Source organism: Biomphalaria glabrata, chromosome 2 (genome assembly GCF_947242115.1).
Source record: "Biomphalaria glabrata chromosome 2, xgBioGlab47.1, whole genome shotgun sequence".
Classification (NCBI taxonomy): domain Eukaryota; kingdom Metazoa; phylum Mollusca; class Gastropoda; family Planorbidae; genus Biomphalaria; species Biomphalaria glabrata.
The window spans coordinates 12,451,597-12,465,019 of record NC_074712.1 but is presented as its reverse complement, the minus strand read 5'-3'; the positions used below and the strand labels follow the sequence as shown (position 1 = coordinate 12,465,019).

General features: G+C 41.3%; 1 protein-coding gene across 1 annotated transcript; it reads right to left on the bottom strand.

The window, feature by feature from the left end:
- Nucleotides 1-4,284: 4,284 nt before the first annotated feature.
- Nucleotides 4,285-12,889, bottom strand: LOC106080230 (zinc finger protein Noc-like). The gene is made up of 2 exons (XM_056019122.1): nucleotides 12,221-12,889; nucleotides 4,285-7,594 (listed from the first exon to the last, which is right to left on the bottom strand). The coding sequence occupies exons 1-2, from the start codon at nucleotides 12,308-12,310 to the stop codon at nucleotides 6,017-6,019; spliced, it is 1,668 nt and encodes a 555-aa protein (XP_055875097.1). The 5' UTR covers nucleotides 12,311-12,889; the 3' UTR covers nucleotides 4,285-6,016.
- Between the last annotated feature and the right edge of the window lie 534 nt (nucleotides 12,890-13,423).

The following is a 13,423-nucleotide window of genomic DNA, read 5'->3' as shown; positions in this document are numbered from 1 at the left end:
GGGGAGCAGGTAGCTAGAGAGTGAGAGAGAGAGAAAGGGAGAAAGGGAGAGGAAGAAAGAGGGAGGGAGAGAAAGAGGGAGAAGGAGAAAAAGAGGGAGGAGATGTTGATGGATGCAAAGCTAGACAATGAGGAGAGGGGGGCGGAGTGAAGAGAGAAAGAGGGGTATTGAAAAAAAAAAGAGTCAGAAAACACCAACATTAAATTGCTTGTAATTACGTCAGACAAAATTCAAACGGATTAACTGAGAGAGGTGTGAGTAGAGACATAGTCACGTGGACCAGCCCTGACGTTCTTTAAGTTTAAGCTCTCGAACGTTGATCACTTTTGGTAAATGACCTGTACGGCTCTGATGTCTGTCGCCTACATTTGTCCGCAGACTCACATATTGTACAGCTCTGATGTCTGTCTCCTACATTTGTCCGCAGACTCACATATTGTACAGCTCTGATGTCTGTCGCCTACATTTGTCCGCAGACTCACATATTGTACAGCTCTGATGTCTGTCGCCTACATTTGTCCGCAGACTCACATATTGTACGGCTCTGATGTCTGTCGCCTACATTTGTCCGCAGACTCACATACAAGCTTAACAAAAGAGAAAAGACATCAACAATATAGGAGAGGTGGGGGGGGGGAAGAGGAAAAGATGTTAAAAACTCACGATTTAACTTAATGGGATGTTACAGTGGCGTTTCGACCCCCCACCACCCCATACTACACACATCCACCGCGATTGAAGCTTGAAGCCATCGTCTCTGACCGAGTCTGTTAAATAAGTCCCTTATGGAATAGCCTGGTGACAAGAGGTTAAGTACTCAGCTTTTCCTCTTTTCTCTCCCCCCCTCCCCTCCCTGTGTCCTCCTCCTCGTCCATCACTTGTAATAGTTGCAAGCCAGACAAAGTTCAAACAACAACAACAACAACAACAACAACAACAACACTAAACAAAAGGCTTTAACGAATCCTTTCCCATTTAGAAGCAGAACGATGGCGAACATCATTTAGAGCTGGATGGGGGGGGGGGGCTATTATTTCTGACGCGAGGTGTGTGTGTGTGTGTGTACAATTTAGGGGGGGGGGTGAGTGGGAGATCTAGAAAGGAGATAACCCGAGTCTTTGCAAGGATTAAGGGCGAGGATATCAAACAAAAGTGGACAACACGGTGTAACAAAACGTCATCTTGTTGTTCTACCCCTCTTCCTCTCCTAGTTAGTTTATATTATCGTCTCCTCTCCCACGTCTTGGTGAGTTGTCGACACGCCCCTGGAGAGGACAAAGGCTCGTCACTCGGGTTATGAACAATTTCAAAGAGGTAGGGCTCCCGAACTAGAGGAAACTGGCGAGCGGGGCCATAACGTCATTCGGCCAGAGACCAATCGTTATAGACCTGGGGGAGTTTAAACGTATAGCTCGTTGCCATGTCACAGGTCTGTACGACGTGGAAACCAGCTATTGGTTTAAATTGCCCACATGTAGTGATGTTGCAGGTCAGGGTAGAGGCCTCCTACAAAGTTAACGAATGATTTCGTTCGGCCTCAATAGCTTCTATAAATCTTTGCGGAAAGGGAGGGGGGAAGATTGGGAAAGGGGCTAAAATTGGTAGGTACGCAGGTACTTATGAACAAATGAGAAATTGAAAAAAAACAAACAAAAAAAAAAACGAAATCTTGGAACCATTGGAAATCCTTGAAGTAGAATGTGCACTTTGATAGTGAAGACACAATGTGTAACAGCTTGCCTATATATATCCTGTGTTATTGTAGACACCCTGCCTAAGAGTTTACCTATATGTACTGTGTTGGTGTAGACACACTGCTTATCTATATGTACTGTGTTGGTGTAGACACACTGCTTATCTATATTTACTGTGTTGGTATAGACACACTGCTTATCTATATTTACTGTGTTGGTGTAGACGCACTGTTTACCTATATGTACTGTGTTGATGTAGACACACTGTTTACCTATACGTACTGTGTTGGTGTTGACACACTGTTTACCTAAATGTACTGTGTTCGTGTAGACACACTGTTTACCTATATGTACTGTGTTGATGTAGACACACTGTTTACCTATATGTACTGTGTTGGTCTTGACACACTGTTTACCTAAATGTACTGTGTAATACATATATGATATATAATACACCTACACAATGTACCATCCTCTGTAGCACATACCATGCGTACTATCTACTGTGTATCTCCAAGGCCGCATCAATCACGAAGGTCATGGTGTATCGCTGCTCTAAACAAAGACTCTTGTCACTTTCTTTCCCAGACTTCTTCCACTGAAGTCCTTGTCACATGTTGCAGTTTCATTTACACAACCGTTATGAGAAATACATATTCTTATAAATTAGATATAAGACCCGCTACAACAATATTACAAGACCATCACTGTACATAGGATAGTTTTAAGCCCCGGTTACTGTTTAAAGTTCTTTTTTTTTTTTAAATTCTCTTACTATTAAAAGTTGTTTCTAGTTCTTCCTATACACGTTTCTGTTTCTAAGACTGTTGACTTAGAAATCATAGTTGACTTAGAATGCATATATGTCTTAAAATGTATGTTTGACGTATACATCATAGCTGAGAGAGAGAGAGAGAGAGAGAGAGCTTATCACAGCGTACACTTAAATATGTATTTAGCTGTTAATAGGTTCTTTGACAGTCTCTGGATGTCTTCTATAAGATCGTAAGTAATCCGCTGTCCAGATTCAATAGGCGCTTACAGTAGAAAGTCGACTAATAACAGGTTGCCTCCAAGTATATTGGATTATTAACAATGCTCCTCTCGTGTCCGACCACCTAGTAGTTCTCGTGGCTTAGCTGTCCTAGCTGTGATTTAAATATTTTGACACATCCAGCGCAGACATAACCGTAGTCTGCTGGTGATCGGTTTAGGTTCTCTCCTACAGAGGTACTCAGAATGTGGTCCGCGAACCCCACGGGTTCTTATAATAAAGAAAGATGAAAATGGTATAAAATTAAAAAATAACTTTTCTCTAAATGTCATATTATTTAATTGTATAATTTTAATAAAGTTTATTTCAATCCATTGTCCCTTCTTTACTGTTACTATTCTATGTCGCGACCCAAACCAAGATTCAAGACATTCTTCCATTAGATATTACTGACTGTCTGCTGTACCCTTTTGCGCATGGATTAACCCAGATCACAATCACAGATCAATCCATAATAAAGAAGCAGCTTATTGAAATATCCACAAACAAGGAACTTCAACCAACTATTGGACAAGGAGACCCCAAAGTCTGGTTACATAAACAGATTCCAACTCTATATCCTTCTTTATTTGTCATTGATTGTACAGAAGTTGTTGACTGCTTTCCCGAATTCTTCTTTGGTACAGTGGGCATTCGTTGCCGTAGTGAGCCTCATCACAAAAAACAGAAATCGACAAGAAATGTGTGCTCGTGGAGATCGTGGGTGTGTGGTTGCTACTTACAAGCATGTAGCTGGACATAGATTCCATTCTCGTTAATACTCTTTTTGTATGAGATATGGCTCTGTCTATAATTTGGTATACTATGCATTTAAGTAGCTTTTTCAGTTAGAATTCCATGGGCAAGTTTTCATTATATAATGAGGTCCCCGGGTAAAACAAAAGAGAACCTCTGCTCTAGTATATTAAATAGTATATAATAAAGTAGCACATCTTGGCACAATTGTTTTGTTCTAAGCTTTTTTTTTTTTTGGAATCATTACCTGTATTATTTGAAACTTTTTTTTTTTGCTCAGTTAACAAGAGGTTAAATGATCCCCCTTGACCTTGCAGTGTCTAAAAATAGATGTAAGTACTTCCTGTGTCACTGCATGGTCCTTGATCATTATCTGCTTTAAGCAACGCCGGCTTACAGAATGTAGACTGCCCAATGGCAACACTACAGAAAAACATTTTAAATAAAAGACAGAACACCATTCTGTATTTAAAGAGTTAAAATGATCAGTCCTAGTTGTGCAGTACATTGGTATCGAAATACTCCGTTTCATTAACCCTTTTGAGCCTTGAACATCTTCCTTCAGTTTAGGAACTACATTTTCCAATACTGCTTGAAATTGATAAAAATTAACATTATCTATGAATAGCGAATCTTAGCCAGCAGTTCTCACATGCATGTCCCTGATTCATCCTCATAGTTAAGACTGAAAGAAAGACACCAACCCTGTCTCTATAGCACAGATACCTTACAGGACAATAACAAACATATACACAAACAGTTACCAATACAATGGTGAAATAATCACTAGGAACGAATGAATAATTTATATGATAATTTTATTTAATTAAAAATTTCCTTTTTTTTTTACCGTCTTTATGACGTCACTCAGCAGCTCATTCAACTAATCAAATACATTGTAGATAGCAGAACGCACTCCAAACATAAAGAATTACTCCAATTTGAATACTTAAAATAAAGTAAGGGAAAAAAAATAAATTCACAGCTTCGAAGTAATTTTTCACACAATCATTGGGTCTCAGGGACATTAAATTCACACAATCATTGGGACTTTAAATCTGTCTCAATCATTGGGTCTCAGAGACTTTAAATTCACACAAGCATTGTGTCCCAGAGACGTTTCATCTGTCCCAATCATGTGGGGCTCAATGAGATTGAATCTCACACAATAATTCGGGCCTTAAAAGACGTAAGATATAAATAATAAAGTTCAAGTATAACATAGTATTTCTAAACAGCTCTGTAAGAAGAAGAACAAATATATACATGAAACAAAGAGCTGTTTTATTTTAAATACAAAATACCCTTCATTCATATTCACAAGTCAGACATGGCGGCAATTTATGAACATTGTAATAAAAACATAATCGCAGTCATTTCACACAAACCAAATATGATTGCAGTCATTTCACACAAGTCAAATATGATTGCAGTCATTTCATGTTTTAAAAAAATTGCATCTGAATAACTTGGAAGTTTGTTTTGATAGTTGGCAGGAAATTCAAAAAAAAAAATATAAAAAAATCCAACCCGAACAAACACAAGTGGGCTAATGAATGCAATGAGACTGCGTTATTTAGACCCTCTGACTCTCAACAGGTTCAAACAAGATCTAATTTAAACTTCAAAACAATTGAACAGCTTTTGATTGGTCAACATAATGTAGCAGTCATTAAAATTGTCAAATTTTAAATCAAGAAGTAAGTATTCGCAATTTGAACAAGATAAATAAACATAGCTTTGTTAGTATTAAATAAAAGATCAGTGATATAAAAATGGGCTTTTTAAAGTATTTTGGGTATTGGGTTACCCCCCCCCCTCCCCCACCTAGCAGAGTGTGTTACAAGGTGTGTTATGTCATGTGTGACATAAAACCAGAATCAGGACTTTGTTAACTAGATGTGTCATTCTGCCAAGGTTAGGGTTTATGTTAAGCCATAATCTTGCTAACAGGATATTGAGTTAAAAGACATGATCTGGCTAACAATGTATATCGTTGGCAACATTGCACAGGACTCAAAACATTTGTTAGAGAAGAAATAGCAAAACTTGTGCCTTGTGTTACAGTCGGAGTCATAAGTTTTAAATAAAGTGCGTCCTTTATTGTTTCCATGTTTATTTTTCAATTTCATTTTGGAAGCCACTAAATTCACTTCCCCTTGAGGACAAAAACAAATAAGAACTGAAAAGTTTAACTCTTGATGAAGGAGGGGGGGGGGAAGAGAAAAAGGAGATAGATGTTAAAGGTGAGCAGCCTGCTCTTGCAGCGTGAGAATTCTCTTCCATGTAATGAACTAAAACCATAATTTATGTTTGCTAATGTTGGCGTGAAGATAAAATGATCGAAGCATAAGATATAAGAAATAAATAAAATGTGTCCGAAGTGTCCAGTGATGATTGTGTGAGAACAGAGTCTTCATCCAGTGAGGGGGGTAATAAAACGCTAAAACATAGAAATAAGTCACCAAACACAGTTAGTAGATCACAATGAAGCAGAGGGTGGATCCTGAGACCTATCCCCGTCTGAGTATAGTCACGGCACAACAGCAGCCCCGAGTCTTTGTCCGTAAAGTGTGTACGGGGAGTAATATGGCCCCACTGGGAAGGACTGTGGCGTCGGGGGAGTGCCACCCACAGCAGACAAAGGGTTCTTGTAAGGGTGGTACCTACTGGCCCCTAGAATGCTGGACACTGGGCTTAAGCTCGTTGGATAAGACCTGCGGAGGGAGTTAGGGCTCAGAGGGGCAGAAAGGTGAGGGTAGGCTGCAGCCAAGGAGGGAAGGCCCAGCCCAGCGTAGGAAGCCGCTAGCGTAGAAACGTCCATGGATGATGTATGGGTTCTCAGATGCTGGAGGAGCTCTTCAGAAGAAGTGAACCTTTTACCACAGTAGTCATTGCCGGATACCCAATTGCATATATAGGGAAGTCCTTGGTGAGCTGCTGCCGCAGCAGCTAGTGCGCTGTGGGGGTACAGAGAATGGAGAGAGGACAGGGCTGACATTGAGGACAAGGAGCTTGCTGAAGACAATGATGGCATGAGCATGGATGAAGCTCCAGCTCCGTGGAGGCCTAATGCTGAAAGGCTGGTTAAGGACTTCTCATGGGCGCACTGTGCACATCCAGGCGCATTGCACGTGGAAGATAAGTGTGAGTTTTGCAAGGTGAGCTGACAGTTTGTGCAGTACGGGTCGCGACAGACGGGTACAAGTGTCGTCGCTCCCGACGGCGTCCTTACTCTGGCGTAGGTGACAAAGGAAGACAACGCAGAGGGGTTGCCGGCGGCAGCTGCCTTCAGGGCAGATGACTGTGCGGCTGCGGCGGCAGCAGTGTAGCTGGACAAGCTGGAATGGGCGGCTAATGCACTGTGGTAGCTGGAGCTCGCTGCGTCCAGCCCATGTGTCATCAGCGCCAGGTGACTCGGGTAGCCAGCCAGATGGGCGGCGGAGGGAAGAGCCCCGAGCATGGACTGGTGCGATGAAGAGAGCTTGGACGAACTGCTCAAGGGGGATGACTGCATCACAGATGTTGAGTGAGAGCTAATAGGCTTTGAGAAAGATGGCGAGGACGTGTTAGTGTGAGAATTAGATCCCGAGGACGCTGGTGAGTCCCGGTTCTTGTGATGTGAGTGGTGATGACTTCCGCTGCTACTGTGCTGATGGTGGTCACTACCCAAAGACATTTCAGACTTTCCATTACTGCTCCTGGAGCTTGACCTTTGCCCACCCATGGAGTGATGACCTCCTGCTGAGACGGGCCTGGAAGACGAAGACGATGATGAGCTCGATAGATTCATACCGTTGTTTCCATTGGGAGAGGTTGAGGATTTTGGCTCGATGCTGGATGCTGATCTTTTCTCGCTGGAACTGATGGGAACCAACGGAGGGATTTCTTTGGGCGGAAATGTTCTGAACCCTGGTTTGGAGTCTCTACCCGAATCTTTGGCTCCATGAGAGCCAGGTCTTTTGTTGGCAGACGAATCACAATCTCTGTCAGATTTCTCCACGTCTTTCCTGTCCAGTGGGGGTATGATAGGCTTGGAGGGCGATGTGTCTTTCCCGATGGCGCTGCATGTTTGTGCCAGAAGAGCCAAGGGACTTTTCTTTGCATCCAACTGGAAAGAAGAAAAAAACAACAACATAAAGTAAAGTAAATGTTATTGAGGAAAAGTAATATTAGTAAGAAACGGAAACAGGTTAAAGTTATTCCGCAGATAATACTTGATCTATATATAGACTTAGTTGTAAATGCACGTGTGGGAAAAGAGAGGGGGGTGGTGTGGCGCCGAGGTGTAAGAAGACGAAAGTGACACTATTAGCCCCCAAGGCAATTTCTTCTTACATTGTCCCACAATTTACAGCCCAAAAAAAAAAAAATAGATAAACTGTTTAAGATAAGCTCAAAGTGTCATCCTTGACAGGCCAGCGTTAGCGCTCAGAAATGAAATAAAACACACACAGAAAAAAGAAAAACAAAAATCTGGCACTTATGACGTTTCACGAGGCGCACTTCTTCATTCGGAATGAATCAGATAAACATGCCAGTTGGCCACTTGAAGTCTGATAATCTCATTTTTACAAAAGACTAAAATTCTAGTCCCTGGACTATCTGGTATTGTTGTCCAATGATCGAGTGCTCTCAAAGAAAACAACGCAGGCTTCGAATAATATCATTCACTGACTGAAGCAAGAATAAGAAACGTCGTTTAAGATGTCAACACTGTTGTTAGTGAAAACATTAAGCCGAAGTTATCGACCATCTAGAAAAACTTCTAAATCTTTTTATAAAGCAGACCTTATAGCTTAGAACCTTAAAAAGTGTCCAGTTAGAGAGGCCAGACAGCCCCATTTTCCACTTGACCACCAAAAAGGATTTCTCAAAGTAGACAGGCTTGGACCAGGAGCTCTTCACTCCTAGTTTTATGATGGCATCGACCATTACTGGAAATCGGATCGTGCCATATTACGGGAGTGTCAGCCTTGTGATTAGCTTTGAACCTCGTGCTCTTTAACTGTCTCCGTTCGACACAAGCTTTGTGTAAAATGAAATTACATGTTCCTTCTATTTTTTTTTTTTCGCTTTACAAAACGGGAACAACAGCTTCGCGTGGAACAAAGTGTACGTGTATGTCTTACAATGTATGTGACAGTTCTATGTGTACACACTAGTACAAGATGTTTTCTTATGTGATGTCAAATGGATAATTAAATGACACATGACATGTCTAGCCATGAACTTTATTGCCCTAGTCAATAATGTAGACAAAACATTGTCAACAGGTTATACCTTCTTGTCCCCCTCTTCTGAACCTCTTATATACCCTACTTGGCCTAGTACAGATCTTTTCTTTGAGGGAAGACTGGTATAGCAGGGAAAGGAATGACGTGGGTTAAAGCTGCTTTATTTTTTAAAAACACAATATGTACGCGGGACAGAGGAAAATGGGCTTGTGATCTAACCATGCCTGTTGTCATTTCATTGCGCGTTCCGGAGGTTTGAGCTGTGACTCAAACTTATATAAAAACAAAAACATGCAAAGATATATTTCTATAAACGTCAGTTGAAAAATAAAAGGGGGGGGGGGGGTGGCAGTCGATGTATTTACTGCTTTCATTGACGACATAACACCCTTGTAGTGTAGTTAATGCGTTAAAAGGGAAGAAACTCTACTATAAGTAAATATTGTAAACATCAACTCGTGACTTTGATTGTGTAAGGACTACATTCAAATGTTGTTCTTCTGACTAGTTTTATGTTTTACTTTCAACAATGCGATTACTTTGTTTTGTGCTATGAAAATTATTTCCATTTCATAAAGAAGGCCTTCAGGAACCCAAATGCCGAAGTGACAGGCCTGTGGTCAGATAACATATGGCGCGAACTCCAGGCACCCTTCCCCCCTGTTAGGCTTGACAGAAACTCAATAGCCTCCCGAGTGCTCTGTTCTGGTAATCGATAAATGGACAACACCATTCCAGTCTCCTGGCTCACTGCTCCCCTCCCCTTTCCCCTGTTAACATGGTCTCTTCATTGCGCCTCCACACCATCGCCACCAATATACACACATACACAACGCCGAAAAATATCTCCCCCCGCCCCTTGCCTTTTTATTCTCACGCCAAAACAAAATCGTCTCCCCTCCGCCCTGTTATGTTTTTTTTTTCGGTCATGACAAGTTTAACTATCAAACAGCCTGTCATGTTGACACTGTATATTGGCAGCGACGGCAGTGACATGCCAATAGCATTTACCCCCCCCCCACCCCTTTCTGTTCATATAATATAATTGTCTGTCTGTCTCCATTTGCGACCCTCTCCTCCCCCCCCCCCCCCCACACACACACACTCCGGCAATATTTTGTGTGCAGGCTTTTATCTCTGCTGGAACTGACAGCGCGAATCTGCCTCGCACAAATGAGACATAATGCATAAGCCAATAGACTAATAAGTGGTTGTCTTCTTGTCAGTTAAAGTGCAGGGAACTTGTGTCAGCTAGAGTTTAGGGAACTTTTGTCAGCTAGAGTTTAGGGGCTTGTGGGCATATTATGGCGCTTTCACTCGGTGGCGCAGAAGGCCAAGACTCATAGGGACCATTACAATATTTTCCGTTTTTTTCGAAAACGTTTCTACGCATTGAGGCTATCACGTGCAAGAAGTCGAGATACGAAGAAGTGAAATGACTATTTGCTAAAAATGTGCTACATACATTGCAGGACAAGAATGTTTATTGTCCAACTCGGACTTACTGTTGAGGTTAAAGTGGATGGGGAAGAAGAAGTGCGGTGCAAAGCCATTGGGTCTGAGAGACTCTGAAGGAGATTCCCGAGACTACGTTGTCCTTATGCTACCCAAGACCCTCAGATGCGTCTCTCGAGCAAAGGAAAGAATAAAGAGGAAGAAGTATTAAGGTTAGAGGAACAGGAAAAACAACAACAACAACAACAAAAAACTCGACTACGATACGTTTGAAGTTCTTGCTAAATGAAACAGACACTTTTGTCTATATCTACTACAGCTCACGTGACTTCCTTTACAAACTAACACTAGCTGCAGTGACTGGCAAGTGAAGTTGATAATACTGTGTTGATCTACCAGTTGAAACGTATTTTGTGTTAATGCTTGAATGAAATCAACATGTACTAATCATGTGCCGTCTAACAAAATAAAAAAAAAACAACCTGAATTCCTACAAGGACAGAGTAGGATTAATGCTTGTGGGCGATGAGCTGCTATTTGAAGCTCCTGGCCACAAAGTTTTTCTAGGGAGATCTGAACGGAAGCCAAAGTTGAACAAATCCACGGTCCTTCTAAATCTAAGCGCAACTGGGTCCGTGGATAATAAGGACGAAGTAGCAGGGCAGGTTTCAAATAAATGGCGAGAAAACCAGAGAATGGAGATCTCTCATACTCTAGGGTCAGCAAGATCGACAGAATGCTTGAGCCATCTAAACTATGAAGAATGTGAATAGCAAGACTAATCACCAACACATAAATTGTATTTCAAGTCAACATCATTCAATCTAAATTTGTCATTTTAAGCTCAACTTTTAGCACAATAATTCCATTATGTTAAACTTCCTTCTTGGAGCATATATGAGAAATATATCATTTCCAATAGATTTAACTCATTACAGAGATGGGTTAACAACTTAGAGACGGATCAAAACTTTTCATCTAAATGTTGGATGTATAAAAGCAGGATAAAGCTTCTCCCATAGACAGTGCCCCCCTCCATCCCATAGCACGACGTAGTCTATATATTGGCCTTTAAGTTCTAAGTATTATTCGCAAGATATTAAAGATATTTCCTAACTATTTTTAAAGCCGAGTCGAACTACGGCGTTCAAGCGAAGTCAACTAGACATGGGCCATACTCTCTGTTCACATTTCAAGATCTTTAAACTGTACAGCACTGGCCACTAGACCTAATAATAGTAGAGTGGTTATTGTAAGCGTACCTAAATATACACAATAACACATCTTTTTAGATCTACATATCTCAATCCAGAATCTTTGTAGTGAAAGCTTCAGAGAGAAAGATAAAATGTCGATTTAGGTTTTATTCTACTTTAAAAGAATTAATTAACCACTTCATAGGGAGAAAAAAAAAAGATTTAATTCACTCATGCTTACAGATATCTTGATTTAGATCAAGATCTAGAAATAGGCATTCATTAGAACGGTTCCTATTCCTACTAGAACAGATGCAACTTCAATATTTAATTATAGAATGTAAAACAAACATTCATTTTGGTATTTCGCTGATTAAAAACAAATTCTAAAAAGTATTCAGAAAATATTTAGAACCCCACGAAACAATTGTTGTTAAAGATGTTTAAAACTTTTCTAAGCGCAAGGAAGCCATAACAGTCGATACAGAGGACAAATGGAAGCCCCCGCGCAGCAGACGACATTAAGAGTACACATGGCGGGCTCTGATGCTATTCAAGCCAAGTGTCGAGATCGTTTCTCTCGGATTGTCAGGAAAAAACGAAACGAAATTGTTGACTTGAAGTTTACATTTGAAGAGTTTAGTTACCACAACAAATCTACATCTAAATTACAATGAGATCTATACTAGAATATATTGTAGATCTACTTTATGTCTTGAGAGAATTAAATCTTTAGTCTAAAATGCTGATGAATTAGATCTAGATCTTTCCAAATCCAAATGTCTCTAAATCTAATGAGTCTTTGAAAATGTCTTTATAAAAGAAAAGTTTTCAAACGGGAAGACTTACTGTTGTTGGCAGTGGTTGAAGATAGTCCGGGTGCAGGTACTGACTAACACCCGAGGTCAGCATGGTCAATCCTGAAGATGAGGACGTCATTTATTCCAGATAAGTTCAAACTTTTTAGAAAAACACAAAAAGTAATCAGACGTCCAATGTATTGAGTAGCATCCGTTAGGTAATAACAATCCACGCACAGTGTTGGAAGATTTTAGTAAACTCTAGAAGTGGATCTAGAATCTAGATCTTATGAAATAGATAATATTCCAAGATAGACACTGTATCCAATTTCGATTTAATACTGATGAAAATAGCACGTCATTTAAATGTGATAATCCAAAAGAATCATTATATCCATACAAAAATAAAGCCGTAGACTGTTTATCCAATGACAGCCACAACTTGTAAAAAAAAACCCAACAACAACCGATGTAGGCCTACTTGTAACCGAGTCTGTCCGTGGTCGAAGCAGAAGTAACACTCAGAGCGCCAACAAGTTTTCCCAACATGCGCGAGGCTCAACGTCTGCTATACAACTGACTTCCCAGCCGATGTCGAGACAAGAGGAGGGGGGGTTTTGTGTGTTCCTTTCACGTTTCTCTCGGAGTAGCAAGAGGTGATGAGTGCGCGACGCGGTGTACAACCTTCTTGCGGCCGCTGTCAATCAGCTTTGCTCCCCCCGCTCTCTCGCTCTTTTTTTTTCAGCCCTCGCTCGCCGCAGTGCAAAGCTGTAGTGAATAAAGCCACCCTAGTCGACAAGACGGATAACACGGGCCGACAACACAATGGGATTTGGTGGGAGACGAGGGGGGGAAACAGATGACGAAAAGGAAGATGAAGCGAGAGAGAGGGGGGGGGGGGAGAAGAAAAAAAAAACGCCGCTTTCCGGACAAGCCAATGAAATAGCAAATTAGGCGAATCCGCTCTCAGCGATTGGCTCGCTGTCGCGCAGGTTGTAGTCTGCTCGTAATAAATTTGGCGCGCCTTGATTGACGGCTGTCGAGGGCTGGATCTGGCCAATGGGAAGGCGACAAGGTAATTATCTGGCAGTCACCCAACCGTCACCTCTCGGCCCAACCCATCAATCACCCTGACGGCGTGGGTGTCAATCAATCTTGATTTATACTGAGCGGCAACTTTGAGAATGTATACTTTTGTGAGAAGTCAAATAATTAACTGCAAAAGAGAGGGCGAGATGCACCCGGGATGTGG